Genomic DNA, 14,743 nt, shown 5'->3' with positions numbered 1-14,743 from the left:
TGATTTGTCTATTAGCACTTTGTCTCCTGATAATTATTCCCTTATAGTAAATAACATCTGGATTGCATGTTCACTGTTTCCGTCTGCAGCCGAATGCCACAGGAAGAAGGGGTGGTAAGAGACTGAATCTTTCATTCCTCTATAAATCAGGTTTTATGAGTTGACATTGTGTAATTTCTGTGTTACTCTTACTTCACAACAATTCAAAGAGCGGTTTGTTGGTCTGTCCCCCAGTGACACAAAGCAGCTCTTCAGCACTGCTGTGTATGTGGGAAGCCATGTTCTCTCTCAGGTGGAACATTTAAAAGGTTTTCATACAATCTGTTGTGCTTTAAAATGCTCGAAATCAGAAATATCCAAACTCTCAAGTCCTTTAAGTACAGTCTTATTCTCTCACCAGATCTTAAATTTACAGCACCTACTCTGACACACTTCTTAGGCATCAGTATGCAAATTAAATACTGTAGTATTTACTATAGTTAAAAAGTGTCGTGTTTTTGCAGATTGTAGTGTTTTTGCGGACATTACTTTAGTATTTACTACAGTGTTGTTTTGCAGATTATACTGTAGTATTTACTACAGTATTCTACAACATTCTATAGTAAGTACTACACATGTTAGAGATTTACAGTGTGTAGTATAGTATTCTATAGTATACTACAGAATTTTATAGTAAGTATCCAACTGTCATATTATATTGTAAAATGTATACTTTCACACATGGGGATGCTGCGCTTCAGAGTATAGTATGCCTAGGTTATTATGATTCTGAACCAATTGCACCCTCTACTGACTAGGCTACACCTATACAACTCACAGTTCTGAACAAAGAATGATCATGGTTTATGGCTAATTATAGGGTACAGTCATCTCCCTGTCATAACCAACACAAACAATATAGTAGTCTAATATTTAACACTTTTTTTTGTTTTGTGCATTTACTAAATAACAACTCATAATATGCCTATTGGTTGCAGGCTATTTGACTTCAATTCCATGGGAGTACCGGAATGCATTTAACTATAGGTCAAGTGTTTCAATTGATTTGTTCATTAGAGAACAGCTTCGAATATGTAGGCACCAACCTCCGGGTTGTAGGCCTAGGCTACTTAAAGGTACGTGACAGTAGGCGGAGAATGGCACGGAAGCACCGAGGATGCTCGCACGTCACTGATTACCACAAGCCTTCAGACGAGCCAGAAACGATGAAGCCTGGTTGCAAAGTTACTTGTCTTTTCATTTAAACACGGCGATAATATTCAAGGTAAGGACAAACATATTTTATAAGCAAAAGGACTGTGTTGTCTTGTCACGAATTTCTTTTGCCAACTTGTCACCACCTGAAGATGTCGGTCATATTGTTGGTGCCGCCACCTGCCGACGTTTTGGGCGTCAATGGAATACGTTACCTTTTTTTGTTTCATAAAACAACTATTTTCTTGATAGTCGAAGTTCGCACTCAATCACTTCTCTTTTGCAGTTGTTGGTAAAGCCTATTCAAGCAGTCTTAGTAGGATTTTACTTTATCTTTGTAACGCAAACTATTGATGATAAGACGCTGATTTGCTTATGCCGCGTTCAAAACAACTGAAGTCGGAAATCTCCGAATGCCGACTTCAGTTTGACCAAAACAACTGTGAACTCTGAAAAAACGAGCTCCGACTGGGAAAAGTCGAACATGGCCCTCTTTTCAGAGCTCCGACCTGAAGATCACTGACGTAATGATTTCACCTCGTTTTCTTTCAGAGTTCCCAGTTGTCTTGAAAGCACAATTGGCCGTAACAACAGGAGGAAATGCATCTGGTTTGTCACTTCCCCATAACCTGACAGAAGGAACTAACTACACGTTGTAGAAGAACATAGGCTACCTACAATTGTTCACCTGTTCATGCATCATTATGACAGCTAGGAATATGATTAGCCTGTGATAAAAGTATACACAATTCAGTAACCCCAGTTGTTGACCTGCATATGATATTATGTAATAACAGGACATGATGCCTGTACTACTTTGGCTCTGTGACTGCATTTCAGCATTCAGGCATAAGATACACAGTAAACCAGATATTTCTATGAACAACTACTTGATTAGAATAGTCCCCATGGACAGCTCTTAATAGGCTTGCTTTCAGAGATTTCTTTGTTCAAATTTGGCAGGGTTCCTCCCTCTGATTAATCTGCTCTCCTGCCACCTATCGTACAATTATTCCAGTCCATTGTTTGCTTAGGTGATCTCGTGCCTTATTTGCGTCATTTATTCTGTCCTCTCTCTCCCCACACACCAAATATTAACTTTGCAAAATGTTTATTGCATCCCCTCTCCGTCACTCATAAAGAGACATTGTCCCACGTGGCTGACTTGGTAGAGCATGGTGCTTGCAATGCCAGGGTTGTGGGTTTGATTCCCATGTGGGACCAGTACGAAAATTGAAAATGTATGCACTCATTACTGTAAGTCGATCTGGATAAGAGCATCTGCTGAATGTGTGTGCCATATTTGACTACAACATGGTCAACGACTCTTCAGCTCACATAACAGAGAACTCTAGTACTAGCATTATACATCAACTCCTGAATGGCATTCAATCTAGCCTGACCAAGCACCACTTCTTTGCATCATTGTTTTTGATGGGGAGAGCCTTTCACGACTGGTCAACTCTTGACACTCAACTTATTCTAAGTAGAATAGCAATGACTGCTCAAAAGTTGCTTGTGTTTACTCACGTTATGTTGTACATAATGTAATCCAGAGACAGGGTCATGACGAGCAATTTGAAGGCAAACCAGGAAAACTACCACACTATAACTGATGCCCTTACCATAACCCCAACACTCAAATCCTAAATCTGACTATAGGTTCCACTGTAGTCCTGCTTCTGCATTGACACGATTTGGTTCTGACGCATTATTTTATGCATTTAACAAGTTGACCAGTTTGAACTGAAACCCCATCATGATGAAGTGTTACCAAACACCATTCACAGTACGTGAGCCCAGTACAGTGACAAACAAGCAGGGAACGTGAGCTATAATAAACCTATACCTACTAGGCAAAGGCCTCTATTCAACATCGGTTTAGCGTAATTTCATTGAAATGACGTCGCAACAACATTGATTCAACCAGTGTGTGCCCAGTGGGTATGAAACAGTCTGCTTTAGCTCCGATCACAATGATTGAGAATACAATCTCATCAGACCTCTCCAAAGAATAAAACACTTCGCACACAGTTTTGCACTTTGAAGCAGGTCCATTAGATGCATATTTGATGGGCCCCAGTCAACTTTATGAACACGGAGATGCTTGCCTGAGGCAGTCACTTATGTTAGCTCCTTGAGAATGTGAGTGGTTCATGGGTTGGTATGAGGCTAGCAGATGAATTGCATTCACATTGAAAGCATGGAAAAAGCAGCACAATAAAAAATAAAATAAATTGTCATTTTTCTCAACACAATGTGGGTGTGTAAAATAATTGCTTTCCAAGATTGAGAGCCATACGCACCTCTCTGGGTAGTGCTGTGTTGTGAGGAACTGTGGGGCAGAAAGGGTCTATAATTCTACTCTGCTGACTGGACCCCTCAACACGACCCTTGATCCCAATTAAGGAGGGTTGAAAAAAACCCAGTGGAAGCTAAATCTCCCCCAGGGACATTCCAAGAACTCTGAAATTCAAAGCTTTCAATTAGGCTACCTCTGCCCAAAGAACCAAAACAACAAGTAGCTCCAGAGGTAAAGTTGCTTAGTGAAGTGGACATGAGACCCATTGTTATATGGGCCTAATCATGATTTTAAGGTTATAGTTGTCAACATATAGGCAGAGACTTTAAATCATGAATTTCAGACTTATTGGAATGTTCCTGGGGGAGATTTAGCCTCCACTGGTTTTTCAATCCTCCTTAATTGGGATCAAGGGTTGTGTTGAGGGGTCCAGTCAGCAGAGTAGAATTATAGACCCTTTCTGCCCCACAGTTCCTCACAGCACAGCACTACCCAGAGGTGCGTATGTCTCTCTCTCTCTCATTCTAGACTACAAGATGCCATAGGTATTGGACACTATCAGAAACTATGGAACATACGCAGAAGAGTTTGGAGTATACTGTGTGGCTTGGAATGGAAGATGGTTTGTTATGGAAGAAGCCTTTTTCAGAGCTGAATAATATCCTCACAGTGAAGCCTCAGATGGCTTTAGTTCTGATGTACTTCTTTTGACTATTTATGTTGGCGATAGGAGATATTTCAGATTTTTGGTCACCTGAATACGCTTGACTTCGGTTGTTTATTTGCTACAGTACAATGTATTTTCAGCAAGCTGATTGCAGAAACCTTCATTTTGTCGATGGTGTTTAGAAGAAACTTCATGGCGAGTGGGATAGTAGATACAAACATCTGTATGGTATACAGTGCTCAGAATGTTCTGGACTTGACTATCTCATCTAGGAAGTGTGTAACTGGGATATGCAGTAATTGCAAAATATTTGCTGTAGATGCAACCCTCATATCACACAATTTTATTGTGTCATGGAATAGGAACTCTCCTGTTTCTCCTTTTTATGCTTAACAAAATAACCAGAATGATTGCCTAGGGAGTTGTTCCTAGCCACTGTGCAATTGCCTCTTAGGTGGTATTGCTTGTGCTTTTAGAATTTTAGTCTGGATATCTGGAAAGCAATTTGACAACTTAATAAAATAATTTGATTTTTATCATACATTTGATTGATGGTTAATAATGATATACCAGAACCATGATTATAATAAATCTATTAGTACATCATGTTAGAGGGTGGAAAAGGTGTATACTTGAACTTGCTTGTGAATTAATTTATGTTCTTTCTATCCAAAAGATGGCAACAACAACCACTGAAAGTGGAGGAACCAGTGGGTCAAAAGATTACAAAAAGGTATGGAGTCTTTGGACTCCGATAGTTAATTTATACTGCATAGCACATGTACAAATCCTGTATAAAGTCCTTCTGAGAATGAACATGGTCCTATTGGTGAACTGAGCTCCAAGAAGAATAACTGCTATTCCTCTGAAATATTGGTCAATTCTTTGTCCTCGCGAGACTAGAGTTGGTGGAGTGTTATAACGGTGCTCTGTTTGTGCTTGCTGATGAAATCAAATGTTATTTGTCACGTGCTTTGTATACAGCGTGTCGACTAACTGTGAAATGCTTACTTCGGGCCCTTCCCAACAATGCAGAGAAAAATCATATTAAAGTTAATAACGAGGAATAAATGGACAATGAGTAACTAACTTTGTTATATACACAGGGTACCAGTACCAAGTCTATCTGCAGAGGTAGATATGTATAGTACAAGGGTAGGGATAAAGTGGCTAGGAAACAGGATAGATGATAAGCAGCAGTGTATGTGATGAGTCAGAAGAGTTGGCGCAATGGGGGGGTCAATGCAGATAGTTCTCTAAATAGTTACCTGGACTGGACTATTTAGCAATCGTATGGCTAGATGCTGTCCAGGGTCCTGTTGGATCCAGAGCAGCCGATGACGTGACTAGGTAGATCATCCACTGTGAGGAATTTTTTTTGAATTTCCATCAGTTCAGGATTAACAACTCCATGGCCTTGTGGTTAGTGTCCACCCTGAGATTGGAAGTTGGGTTATAATGGGTAAGGTTCCAGAGGAAACATCATATTTCTGTACATCTGATATGTTGGGACCACCTTCAGCTTTAACTGATTTGGGCTTTTCCATCCTATACCAATGTAGGTAGCCAAACACCTCTGTGGCATGAAGCAACTTGAAGTACAAGTACACCCCCTGGACAGTACGCTAATCTATCGCAGGGCCTTACCGACTCCATCCCGCTAACGCGGCGTGCCAAGCAGATATGCAACAGGTCCCGTTTTTACAGTCTTTGGTATGACTCTGCCAGGGATCATACTTCTAACCACAAGGCCACTGAGTTGGTGATCCTGAACTGATGGAAAGGCAGAAACAATCTTCAGGGCAGTCGGCGTGCCTTGTGTGACTCAATGTAATCATGTTATCCGCCGCTCTAGAACCAACAGAACCCTGAACAGCTTCTAGCCATAAGACTGCTACAGTTAACCAAATAGCTACCTGGACTATCTACATTAACTCCCCCTTCCATTGCACCAACTCTTTTGACTCATCACACACTCTGCTGCTTATTATCTATCCTGGTTTATATGTACTGTATCTACCTCCATTACCTCTGCACATTGGAGTTTTCACTGGTACCCTGTGAGAACATGTCTGTGTGGTCCCAGCCCACAGCGGCTGCCCTGAAAGGAGCCATCCAGCTGGGCATTGGGTACGCAGTGGGGAACCTGACATCCAAGCCTGACAGAGATGTACTCATGCAGGACTTCTACATGGTGGAGAGTGTCTTCCTACCCAGGTATAGTACACAGCACTGGCATCACTCAGCAGGGTTCTACACATCACTAGTTAGTGACACTAATACAGCACAAACCCTATAAAAGATTCATATCTAAACTGCATTGGTCAAATTTTCCCATTGACACAGAAGTCCCTTTCACTACAAGTGTTAACTACAACATTTAGCGTGACCTTCTAAGCATCACTGAAAGACGCACATCTGTTGTGGCATCTGTTAGGCACTGCGTATCACCCAACTGATGCTTAGTGTACACTTCAATAGCTTCCTTGCATCACTCAGTCAATATTCTCTGTTGCAAATATACATATTTTCAGTCCTAAGAGTGTTTGTATATAGGTGTTGTACTAACACTAATCTGTTTGTGTCGTCAGTGAGGGGAGCAACATGACACCAGCGCACCACTTCCCAGACTTCCGTCTCAAAACCTATGCCCCTCTCGCCTTCCGTTACTTCCGAGAGCTCTTTGGCATCAAAGCAGATGACTACCTGGTTAGTGTGGAAAGCCCTTCACAGAAAACACTCCTACATACCATGTTCTTCACTGATAATGCAGTATACAATCATGTAGTAATTCACCCTGTTGTCCATGATGTATCAATAAGAGCACAATTTAGTTTTGTTTGTTTGATACATCCTTGTTGCATTCCTGTCTATATGAATGCGTGATAATAGCTCATCCTGTATGAATTCCAGTACTCCATCTGTAATGAACCTCTGATTGAACTGTCCAACCCCGGGGCCAGCAGTTCCTGGTTCTACCTGACCAGCGACGATGAGTTCATCATTAAGACTGTGCAGCATAAAGAAGCTGAATTCCTGCAGAAACTCCTTCCTGGTTACTACATGGTGAGCCTCTCCCTTTACACAAACACCATTCCTTGCTCCATAAATGGGGCAAGTCTTATCTCTAGTACTTTCAGAGAATTCCAATTCATAGATTGTAAAGTATTATTTAAAGAGACATTCTGGAACATCTTTTTTTAAACTTCCCTCTTTGGGCAATTTGTACTTCATGCATAATGAGAATTACTGTCTTTCTTCAATTAGCCATGAAATCCCTAGTTTGAAAGCAACTGTTTTCTGGAAGTTGTGTGGGGCCATTTTGAGTACTGCAAGTTTGGCCCACACGGGCCAGCTCCTTAGCAATTTGATTTCCAGCCAATGAGCTTCAGCCCCTCGACCTTTGAGTGACAGCTAGCAAGATGCGCATTGAGCAGTTGCACAGTGAAAGGAGGCTGGCTCAGGCCTGCCGAGTGTTATCCAATGAGGTTGCAGGGCAGGCTCAATGGCTTAGTGACACAGCAAATAGAAAGAGCAGTGGCGTACTGCACATAGTGCCTTCAGAAAGTATTCAGACCCCTTTTCCACATTTTGTTAGGTTACAGCCTTAATCTAAAATGAATTAAATAAATAAAAACATCTACACCACACAATCTACACAATACCCCATAATGACAAAGCAAAAACAGGTTTGAATTTTTTGCTAATTTATTTAAAAAACAGATCACATTCACATAAGTATTCAGAACCTTTACTCAGTACTTTGAAACATCTTTGGCAGTGATTACAGCCTTGAGTCTTCTTGGGTATGACGCAACAACTTGGCACACCTGTATTTGGGGAGTTTCTCCCTTCTCTGCAGATCCCCTCAAGCTCTGGTTGGTTGGATGGGGAGCGTTGCGCAGCAACTATTTTCAGGTCTCTCCCGAGATGTTAGATCGGGTTCAAGTCCGGGCTCTGGCTGGGCCACTCAAGGACATTGAAACCTGTCCCTAAGCCAATCCTGCATTGTTTTTGCTGTGTACTTAGGGTCGTTGTCCTGTTGGAAGGTGAACCATCGCCCCATTCTGAGCTCCTGAGTGCTCTGGAGCAGGTTTTCAATAAGGATCTCTAGTTTGCTCTGTTCATCTTTGCTTCAATCATGACTAGTCTCCCAGTCTTTGCCGCTGAAAGATGCTTTGCATTCAGGCCACAAAGTTCAATCTTGGTTACATCAGACCAGAGAATCTTGTTTCTCATGGTCTGAGATTCCTCAGGTGCCTTTTGGAAAACTCCAAATTGACTGACTCCCCTGCCTTTTATTGAGGAGTGGTTTCCGTCTGGCCACTCTACCATAAAGGCCTGATTGGTGGAGTGCTGCAGAGATGGTTGTCCTTCTGGTTCTCCCATCTCCACAGAGGAACTCTGTCAGAGTGACCATTGGGATCTTTGTCACCTCCGTGACCGAGGCCCTTCTCCCTTGATTGCTCAGTTTGGCCGGCAGCCAGCTCTAGGAAGAGTCTTGGTGGTTCCAAACGTCTTCCATTGAGTGATTAAATAGGCTGTGTTCTTGGGGACCTACAATGCTGTATATATTTTTTGGTACCATTCCCCAGATCTATGCCTCAACACAATCCTGCCTCGGAGCTCTAAGGACAATTCCTTCGACCTCATGGCTTGGTTTTTGCTCAGACACTGTCAACTGTGGGACCTTATATAGACAGGTGTGTGCCTTTCCAAATCATGTCCAATCAATTGAATTTATCACAGGTGGACTCATAGTAAAGGGTCTGAATACTTATGTAAATAAGGTATTTATACATATGCAAAGAATTTCTAAACTGTTTTCGCTTTGTCATTATGGGGTATTGTGTGTAGATTGATGTTTTTTTATTTAAATCATTTTAGAATAAGACTGTAACAATGTGGAAAAAGTAAAGGGGTCTGAATACTTTCTGAAGGCACTGTATATGACGTAGTACGCAATTTTCGGAGACCTGTTTTTGCCCGTGAGCATTACTTTCAGAACTACTTGCTAAAGATTATGCAAATCTTCCAGAAAGTCTATTTTATTTAAGTGTTAGTAACACACTTAATCATATTCTCAAATATGACCGTTTATCTGTTTTTCCCTCTGTCAGAATCTGAATCAGAACCCGAGGACACTGCTACCTAAGTTCTATGGCCTTTACTGCATCCAGTGTGCCGGGGTCAACATCCGTCTGGTGGTGATGAACAACGTGTTGCCCAGGGCCCTTAAGATGCACTACAAATATGACCTGAAAGGCTCCACCTACAAACGACACGCCTCGCGCAAGGAGCGCGCCAAGTCCTCGCCCACTTTCAAGGACCTGGACTTCCAGGAGATGCTCGAGGGCCTGCACTTTGATGGCGACACGTACAGTGCCTTGATGAAGACTCTGCAGAGGGATTGCAGGGTGAGGCCACTCACAGTAGATTCACTTACATATTGGTATTGCATATTCAAAACAGGAAGGCTAGTCAAATTGTTGTGACAGGAAAATAGTAGTTCCTTCAGTAGCATTTGGTTGGCTATATCGCTGATGTCACTGAACTTTGAACCCCCATTGTCGATTAATATTATGAAAGGATGACGGGCCTCTCCTCCACCTTAAGCTCTTCTGAATGATCTCATTAGTACTGTATGTTTGATTACTGGGAAAGCACAGTAGACCCCTCAGGGATTACTTTCAAGAACAGCCCAGAGCAGAACACCTGACTCATTACAAGGCTTAGGGATTGGACTGCGGCAGAATACCAGTCACCCAACCCAATGTGGTATGTAGGCAGCAACACAGTATAAGCCTACAGTAAATGTGTTCGGTAACCCAGGCACTGAAAAGGCCTTTGTTTAGAGGAGTTACAGCTTCACATCAGTGTTTGGTCAGAAGACTGGAGGTTTGAGTATGTTTGGTTTGATAATCCAGCTCTTCCTTTTGCAGCTTTCAGCATGGGTGGTTTTCAAAGGTCACGTGGAGATGCCAATTAAGAGGATTGTTTATTAAGTGGGAACAAAATGTGGTCATGTTTGTGCTTTGTTCACATGTAGGACCAGGAGTCCTTGACCAGAAGCATGTTGCGGCCCTTTTATGTTCCTGACATATTCATGTGTGTGGTTATGTCTCGGTCAGGTCCTGGAGAGCTTTAAGATCATGGACTACAGTCTCTTGCTAGGGGTGCATGTTCTGGACAAGAGTCTGGAAAGGGGGGCCAGGGGGGACAGTAAGCGCCTCAACAGCCAGAGGGTCCTCTACTCCACCGCCCTGGAGTCCATCCAAGGGGAAGGGGATGGCAAGGTTGCAGAGCCAGTGGCAGACGATAACACGTGAGCGAAGATTCACCTTAAGGCCCTTTAACCAATGACCTATCACTGAATACACAATGAGTCATTGTAAATGTTAGTACATCGCATGATTCACACCATGATTCAGTCATACACTGCATAACATAAATGTGTTTTTGAAATGATCAGAATGGGTGGAATTCCAGCAAAACACAAAGATGAGAAGCTGCTGATCTTCTTGGGGATCATTGATATCCTACAGTCCTACAGGTAAGAGCTTTTCGTGGAACCACTGTTGGCACTGCCATCAAGAAAAACACATCTATGTCACGTAACATCTGAGCTTCTTTTCAAGGTTAATTAAGAAGATGGAGCACTCCTGGAAGGCCCTTGTACACGATGGGGTAGGTTAGTATGCATGTGTGATTGTGTTCATATTCCATTTGTCATAGTGGCCTGACACCTGTTTGTGTTTCAGGACACAGTGTCAGTTCACAGGCCCGGTTTCTATGCAGACAGATTTCTTAATTTCATGGGTGGCACTGTATTCAAAAAGATCCATCGTAAGTGACTGACACACACACACATACACACACTCAACTGGTTGCCTCATGTCCTTTATATCATATTTTCTCATTAATTTGCTTAGTCATTTCACTAATGCTCCCTTTCCCTCAGCTCTAAGAGGAGCATCCTCTAAGAGGAAGAGGAGCTCCATCCATGCGATGAGGTCAGCCTCCCAAGAGGTGCTGTCCCCCCAAAAGGAGAAGGATGAGAGGAAGGCCCAAAGCATGGAGTGCCTAGACAGACCATGTAGTCACCCTTTATAAACTACACAATCTATTGGGCCTGTACACAAACATACTTCTCACATCATGCAATCTCTAATTTATCTGTTCTTTATGCTTTTTAAAAATGTATCTGTTTTGTTCAACAGTAAGTTCCTCCAAGCACCCTGACCTAGTCACGCTCCCTAAAAGTATAAAGCAGGCTGTTTCCTTCTCCTCCTCCGCTCTTCAGACTATCAAGAAAGACCTTGAGGAGCACCTGGAGAATAGGTACAGTGTCAACTGTTCATACAATGTTTATACTTCAACACCCTGATTGTACACTGCCCCACTTCATATACACCTCATCCCTTCCTTAACCACCTTAGCACCCATACACAGTACCTTTCAAGGCTCATCCCTTGCTGGAATCAACTGTTTGTTCTGTAAGACAGTGATGGAGTTGTTGTTTCTCTTTCCACTGTCTTCTCAGTGCCTCTTGTATGACTGTGGCCCTGGATGACACTGTCTCCTTTCCCCCTACCCAGGGCAGCCCAGACTCTGTACATGATGTCTACTTGGTGAGTGTACAAGATCCAATATGTATTTAGTTAGAAGTCAGAAATTGCTTAATAGAATATATTTTTCCCATTCTCTATAACCACCGCTTGTTTTATCTCTATCATAAATATTCCATGCCCTTTGAAGTCACTCTTGGGGCCCAGTCGGTATTAGATACTACGTCGTGACCTTGCCCATCTGTGGGGGAAAATTACCTCTGGTTACCTAGGTTATCGCATTGGCTCACAGCAAAAACACAATTTTCTTGTCTGCTTTAGTCAATTACAAAACTACATTTAAGAAAAATACAACATGTATAAAGATTACTTTTCAACATTTTGCCTGCTCCCTAGCGTTCTCACTACTTGGAAAACGTAATATTGTAAGGCTTCCCTCATGCCCCTTTTCATGACGATGCTAGCAGCCACTTGAGTGAGTGCTAGCTTACTACCGACCGGAACATTAAGCTAGCCAAGACCAACAACAGAAACAAACAGACTCTACAGGTAGAGTGGAGCATTGCGAACCATAGGTCGGGATTTTTGATTTGGCTACATGTACATTGAACAACTTTGCGGCTTGCTTTGTCAAGTTCTTCCCAAAAATCTCATCTGACGCAAGCTCAATTACATGCTGTTTGATTAGCTATCTGAAAATACATGATCAATTGATGTTTACTGATCATGAAAAGCATGCAGCGACTTGCTGTATAACTCTGATAGAGATAAATCTGCTCAATTGGAATAACAAATGTGTAGTTCAATAAGTAGCTAAAACCAAATAAATTAAACGGCACGTGGTTGTCAATGGTTTTTAACGAAGCTAGGGGGTCTCACCCCCCCAGCAGCCAAATCGAAAGCTCTGCACCGTATTGTGACGTTTATTGATAACCTATTCCTGAATATATATATATATATATTGTCACTGACAACAGCATCACTTTTGTTCTTCTCTGACCAATCCTGTGTTAAATCACTACCAAACAAATAATCAATGAAGTCATCACCAACAATGTTCCTCTGTGTTACATCACTGATACTCAACCTCTGCATTCTAGTGAAGACTGGTGGCAGAAGATGACAAGTCCCATCCAACAGCACCACTAAATAGACGATGACCTCTAAGCATCAACTGCACAACAAATGCTATCATGACAGCACTCCTCTACAAACTGTATTGCCTTTTAATGTTGTGACCTGCACTATGAAGCTGCTTTCTCCTGCTACAATACACTTTGCTGCAACTGTAACATCAGAGACAGCCCTAAGGTTTTGAGATGGAGGCTAAGGCTGTTACAAAGGCAGCCCAATTCCAATCTTTTTTTCACTAATTGGTAGTTTGACCAATCATGTCAGCTCTGAACAATATCTGATGTGATTGCTCAAAAAATGAATGAGTAAAATCACTTCTATTCATTGCTTCTCTAACAGATCTGTATTTGTATGCACATCCATGTGATCTATTATTTTCTATTGACATCACTAATAATAGTTAAATTCTCTGAGGCTGGATCCCTGGAAGATACATTTCATCAGGTTTTTTATTTGAAGCATACAAAAAAGGATATACATGCACAGAGACACTTTTTTCTTCCAGAAATGAAGATAAATAATCTAAAGTAGGACCAGAAAATACTGCATTGGGCAAATGCTTCATTTACATGACATACCTCTGAGTCCTCAAATCAACCCATCAAGTCACTTCACAATCAGCAGACCTTGGACACAAAGTAGAGGACATACAGGAGTTGCCAATCAGTGACTTGACCAAGATTTTAAAACAATGCCATGGTGAAGGAATACCATCCAAGGTGTATGTCATGTAGCTAACGATTTGTGAATATGCCCTATCAATTTTCTTCCTTTCATGATCACACATTTCATTATGTATTTCATGTAGCTGTTGTCCTATTAATGATCAGTTGTGATTATACATTTTATTTGTGAAATTATGTATTTAAGATAATTAAATGTACAGTTGGCCTAATATATGTTATATTTATAGAAAATACTAATTGGCTCAGTTTATACAGGAAGCTTTTGTTTCTGATGCTAAATTATTGGCAAAAGACCTAATCTGATTGATGAAAAGACCAGTTATTGGGCAAGAATCTGAATTGGACTGCCTGTCTGGATGCTGCCAAAATAAAATTTTATGCAATAACGTTATGTTTTCATCTCTAAACTCTTCAGCCCTAAGAGGGCAGCGTAATCATTTCCATAAATGATCCATAGGTGGCATAATGTGAATAGATTAGTAATTCTTTCTTTCATCTTCCAGGATTGTTATGAGTAGCTGCAAATGCTATCAACATTCCATATAGAGGCTTTTTCAGTAAAAACTGAACATAGAAAGTAACTGAGTTTTTAAAAGACAACTGCTTTTGCAGTAAATTGATCAACTGTTTACAGCCTCAATCTGATTACTTATTTGAAATAATCAAATCTTTGATTGGAAAACTGGGTGGAAGTCAATTGAGTGTTGTGCAATATCACCCATAGGGTAGTATTTTCCAAATGGTGAGTGAGATGGGCCACGGTGGTCAGGACCCCTGGTGATTCACACCCAAATCCTCCTGGGTCACGGCTTAAGACTGGGCTGTTGTGGCTTAAAACATTTTTGATTATCTGGAGGTATAGGCAAATTCAAAAGGTTTTAGGTGGATCACAGTTTAGAGCCCACTAAACCTACACATCAGGTCATCTCGCTATTACTCTCCTAGTGCTGTCAATGTACCCTGTTTAAATACAATCAAGCCATGCATGCAGTGGTGTCATGCCCAAAGGGGGGCACAAGGGTACATGCCCCCTCAGATTTATCCTGTTTTTACATTTTTCAATGTTAAATTAATTACTAAACTACAGTATATTTAAGGCCATGTTTTATAATTATTGATAGAAATTTGCAGTATTTTGTGGTTGGGTAGTAAATAAGATGCTATGATATGCCTGTATTATGATCCCATGGAC

At 41.4% G+C, this 14,743-nt stretch overlaps 1 protein-coding gene across 5 annotated transcripts; it reads left to right on the top strand.

Annotated features, from left to right (window-relative positions):
• Positions 1-1,112: 1,112 nt before the first annotated feature.
• Positions 1,113-13,938, top strand: LOC124048996 (phosphatidylinositol 4-phosphate 5-kinase type-1 beta-like). 5 transcript variants are annotated; one of them, XM_046370257.1, is made up of 15 exons: positions 1,170-1,264; positions 1,747-1,803; positions 4,840-4,896; positions 6,250-6,380; positions 6,755-6,872; positions 7,077-7,229; positions 9,284-9,580; positions 10,295-10,488; positions 10,636-10,716; positions 10,802-10,850; positions 10,925-11,009; positions 11,125-11,259; positions 11,384-11,504; positions 11,762-11,794; positions 12,832-13,938. In XM_046370257.1, exons 2-15 carry the CDS (start codon positions 1,795-1,797, stop codon positions 12,878-12,880), a joined length of 1,512 nt encoding a protein of 503 aa, XP_046226213.1. In that variant the 5' UTR covers positions 1,170-1,264; positions 1,747-1,794; the 3' UTR covers positions 12,881-13,938. The 5 variants fall into 5 exon arrangements, with proteins under 5 accessions (XP_046226211.1, XP_046226213.1, XP_046226209.1 ...); XM_046370253.1 differs by having other exon boundaries at positions 1,173-1,264; positions 11,707-11,794; XM_046370255.1 differs by lacking the exon at positions 1,747-1,803 and having other exon boundaries at positions 1,113-1,264; positions 11,707-11,794.
• The last annotated feature ends 805 nt before the right edge of the window (positions 13,939-14,743 follow it).

The sequence above is a fragment of the Oncorhynchus gorbuscha genome, linkage group LG11, assembly GCF_021184085.1.
Source record: "Oncorhynchus gorbuscha isolate QuinsamMale2020 ecotype Even-year linkage group LG11, OgorEven_v1.0, whole genome shotgun sequence".
Taxonomy (NCBI): Eukaryota; Metazoa; Chordata; class Actinopteri; order Salmoniformes; family Salmonidae; genus Oncorhynchus; species Oncorhynchus gorbuscha.
Note: the sequence above shows the minus strand (reverse complement) of the source record. Positions and strands in the feature narration are given on the sequence as shown.

Excerpts from the sequence above, each read along its gene's own strand:
- LOC124048996 (XM_046370253.1), top strand. Across the intron at positions 7,230-9,283 it reads TCCTTCCTGGTTACTACATG|AATCTGAATCAGAACCCGAG; the intron begins GTGAGCCTCTCC and ends TCCCTCTGTCAG. Across the intron at positions 11,505-11,706 it reads GAGGAGCACCTGGAGAATAG|TGCCTCTTGTATGACTGTGG; the intron begins GTACAGTGTCAA and ends CTGTCTTCTCAG.